This window comes from Piliocolobus tephrosceles, chromosome 8, assembly GCF_002776525.5.
Source record: "Piliocolobus tephrosceles isolate RC106 chromosome 8, ASM277652v3, whole genome shotgun sequence".
NCBI lineage: Eukaryota > Metazoa > Chordata > Mammalia > Primates > Cercopithecidae > Piliocolobus > Piliocolobus tephrosceles.
Genome location: NC_045441.1, coordinates 10195105 through 10199221, shown reverse-complemented (window position 1 = coordinate 10199221; position 4117 = coordinate 10195105). Strand labels below are relative to the sequence as shown.

Here is a 4117-nt window from a genome sequence, read left to right as displayed (position 1 = left end):
TCACACCTGTAATTCCAGCACTTTGGGAGGCCAAGGCGGGTGGATCACCTGAGGAGAAGAGTTCAAGAGCAGCCTGGCCAACATGGTGAAATTGCATCTCTACTAAAAATACGAAAAATTAGCCCGGTGTGGTGGTGGCGACATGTAATCCCAGCTACTTGGGAGGCTGAGGCAGGAGAACTGCGTGAACCCGGAGGCGGAGGTTGCAGTGAGCTGAGATCGCACCATTGTACTCCAGCCTGGGTGACACAGCTGGACTCTGCTCAAAAAACAAAACAAAACAAAAAAATCAGCTGCCCATCAGGCACCATGAAGTTGGGCCTAGCATGTTTCCTGGCACGTATGAAGAGCTTGATAAATTATTTGCTGACATGCATTGCTTTATACACTTTAGTGATTAGGTTATGATGCAGTTAGAAGTCATCAACCTTGGCCAGGCGCAGTGGCTGACACCTGTAATCCCAGTACTTTGGGAGGCCGAGGCAGGCAGATCACCTAAGGTCAGGAGTTCAAGACCAGCCTGCCCAACTTGATGAAACCTCATCTTTAAAAAAAAAAAATAGGGGCCAGGCACTGTGGCTTACACCTGTAATCCACTGCTTTGGGAGGCTGAGGCAGGCAGATCACCAGAGCTCAGGAGTTTGAGACCAGCCTGGCCAACATAGCAAAACCCCGTCTCTATTAAAAATACAAAACTTAGCCCAGTAGGGTGGTGTGCACCAATAATCCCAGCCACATCAGGAGACTGAGGCAGGAGAATCACTTGAACCTGGGAGGTGGACGTTGCTACTGCACTCCAGCCTGGGCGACAGAGCCAGACTCTTATCTCAAAAAATAATAGCAATTTTTTTAAATGAAGAAATCAACCTTTAAAAAAACTAAAATTGGCCTGATGTGGTGCACACCTGTAGTCCTAGCTACTCAGGAGGCTGAGGCGGAAGGATCGCTCAGGCCCACATTGGAGGCTGCAGTGAGCTATGATCCCACAACTGCACCTTCAGCCTGGGAGACAGAGCAAGACCCTGTCTCTTAAAAAAAAAAAAAAGGAAGTCATCGACCAACTGTTTTTTGTTGTTGTTGTTGTTGTTTTTTGAGATGGAGTCTCGCTGTGTCACCCAGGCTGGAGTGCAGTGGTGCAAACTCAGCTGGCTGCAAGCTCCGCCTCCCGGGTTCACGCCATTCTCCTGCCTCAGCCTCCCGAGTAGCTGGGACTACAGAGCCCACCACCACACCTGGCTAATGTTTTTGTATTTTTAGTAGAGATGGAGTTTCACCGTGTTAGCCAGGATGGTCTCCATCTCCTGACATCGTGACCCACCCGCCTCGGCCTCCCAAAGTGCTGGGCTTACAGGAGTGAGCCACCACGCTCGGGCGGTTATACACCAACTTTTAATACTAAGATATTCTTTTTAAAGTCCACAGTTAGAAACCAGAATGACCTAACTTTCCCTCTTGTTCCTTTTCTTCCTCCCAGGTTCGAGTCCTGCTGGCCGGCCCTGATGAAGGATGCTCATGGAGTGGTGATCGTCTTCAATGCTGACATCCCAAGCCACCGGAAGGAAATGGAGATGTGGTATTCCTGCTTTGTCCAGCAGCAGTCCTTACAGGACACACAGTGTATGCTAATTGCACACCACAAACCAGGCTCTGGAGATGATAAAGGAAGCCTGTCTTTGTGTAAGGAAACTGGAATTTCTCTTCCTCTTTTGTCTCGAATGTTTTGGACACCTACATATTGCCCCATGTCCTTCAAACCAGCAGCTCTGTCCAGTTACTGAGCACCTTCTGTACCCTAGGCAATTGTTGCCCGCTCCATGTGAGTCCACCCTGTCTCTACTAAAAATACAAAAATTAGCCAGGCATGACGGCAGGCGCCTGTAGTCCCAGCTACTCGGGGCTAAGGCAGGAGAATTCCTTGAGCCCGGGAGGCAGAGGTTGCAGTGATCTCACCGCTGCACTCCAGCTTGGGTGACAGGATAAGACACCATCTCAAAAAATAAATTAATAAATAAAAGGCCGGGCGCGGTGGCTCATGCCTATAATCCCAACACTTTGGGAGGCCGAGGCGGGTGGATCTCTTGAGGTCAGGAGTTCTAGACCAGCCTGGCCAACAAGGTGTAAACCCATCTCTGCTAAAAATACAAAAATTAGCCGGGGGTGGTGGTGCACGCCTATAATCCCAGCTACTCAGGAGACTGAAGCAGGAGAATCACTTGTACCTGGGAGGTGGAGGTTGCAGTGAGCTGAGATTGTGCCATTGCACTCCGCTCCACCCTGGACAACAAGAGTGAAACTCTGTCTCAGAAAAAAAAAAAAAAAAAAAAAAAATACAGAGTGGGAAAATCCTGCTTGTCGCTATTCTTGGGTGTGACTGGGGTGGCACTCTTTGTGAAAGAACTTTTCTGGAGAAAAACCTCCAATTCACATAACACACATCCCAAAGGTGACACAGTAATCCTGAAAAAGAAGTCAGAAAATACTCAGAAACAAAATGAGAATAATAGAGAATCTATTACTTTCTGGTTTAAGAACAGAAGACCTGGAAAGTGGTTTGTAAGGTTTTCATCCTGTTGCCAGGTGGCAGTATAGCAAACCCTTTCTCTGTTCTCTGGTGTCAAGGAAGACAACTTGATTTGTGAACTTCAGAAAGTTAAATTTCTTCTAGAAGTTTCATTGGGAGCTAGAAAGGGCCCCTCATTGAAACTCCTTGCCTAATTAACCTTATCTTCATTTTCAAGCACCACCCTTGAACAAGCTGAAGCTGGTGCACTCGAACCTGGAAGATGACCCTGAGGAGATCCGGATGGAATTCATAAAGTATTTAAAAAGCATAATCAACTCCATGTCTGAGAGCAGAGACAGGGAGGAGATGTCAATTATGACCTAGCCAGCCTTCACCTGGGACTGCCACCGCCCCAGTGAAATCAGCATGTTTCTTGGTGCAGATCTGAAATCACATCCAGATGTTTTCTTCTCCCTGTGACTGCAGAGGAAGTGTTCCTACCTGCAGGAAGGCACCTGTCACTCAGGGCATTCACTCAGACCATCTATGCTCTGTCCTGAGTTCAGTTTAGAAAATCCTGTCATCAAATTCAGATTGCCTGGCCCCAGAACTTCCCAAAGACCCATAAAATGGAGGGATTTACCACCTTCACATATGTCCAGTTATATAGTTTGTGGAATTGTAACCGTTGCAGCCCAATGATACAAGAGTAGTTTAATCATGTGTGTTGGCTTGAATGTAATTTTCACTCCTTGATTTACCCAACAAACACCGACGGGTTGAGCACCTGCTGTGTGTGTCCCGCTGTCCTAGCTGCTGACTGCAGACAGCATGCATGAAAAAGACACAAATCCCCACCCTCGCGGAACTCATTCCATTTGCCTAAATATTAGGTTGGTGCAAAACTAATCGCGGTTTTTGCCATTTTTAATTTTTAATGGCAGAAGCCGCAATTACTTTTGCGCCAACCTAATAGTAAGGCCAATTCAGAAACTTGAGTGCAATGTCTTGGATATGCAATAAAGAAAATCAAAACGCATTCTTCATTCTCTGTTTAAGAGTTCTAGGTGGGGCTCAGTGGCTCACACTTGTAATCTCAGCACTTTGGGAGGCCAAGGCAGGCGGATCACTTGAAGCCAGGAGTTCAAGACCAGCCTGGCCAACATGGCAAAACCCCATCTCTACTAAAAATATAAAAATTCACAGGGTGTGTTGGCACACGCCTGTAATACCAACTACTCGGGTGGCTGAGGCATAAGAATTGCTTGAGCCTGGGAGGCAGAGGTTGCACCGAGCTAAGATCGCACCACTATACTCCAGCCTGGGTGACAGACACCATGTCTCAAATACATTAAATGTTTAAAAAGAGGTCTAAATAAGTTTCATATGCTGCCCTCCCTCAGATAATGAGGGAATCTGGGGTACTTAACATGCCAAATGAAGGTATACTTGATCGTTATTCATAGATTTTGTATTTGATAATTTGCTTACTCACTAAAATATGTTTGTAACCCCCAAATCAATACTGTGGCACTTTCTCAGTTATTTGCAGACATACAGAGTGACATAAAATGTGAAGTGCCTGGCTGGGCGTGGTGGCTCACACCTGTAATC

General features: G+C 46.7%; 1 protein-coding gene across 4 annotated transcripts in view; it reads left to right on the top strand.

Moving 5' to 3' along the window:
* IFT22 (intraflagellar transport 22) overlaps positions 1 to 3353 on the top strand; it is a 6802-nt gene extending 3449 nt beyond the window's left edge. For all 4 annotated transcript variants that reach the window (XM_023194492.1, XM_023194495.1, XM_023194494.1 and 1 more), the window contains 2 exons: positions 1475 to 1677; positions 2739 to 3353. In XM_023194492.1, coding sequence (XP_023050260.1) covers positions 1475 to 1677; positions 2739 to 2887 — 352 coding nt within the window. In that variant the 3' untranslated portion in view covers positions 2888 to 3353. The remainder of the gene's footprint in view (positions 1 to 1474; positions 1678 to 2738) is intronic.
* The last annotated feature ends 764 nt before the right edge of the window (positions 3354 to 4117 follow it).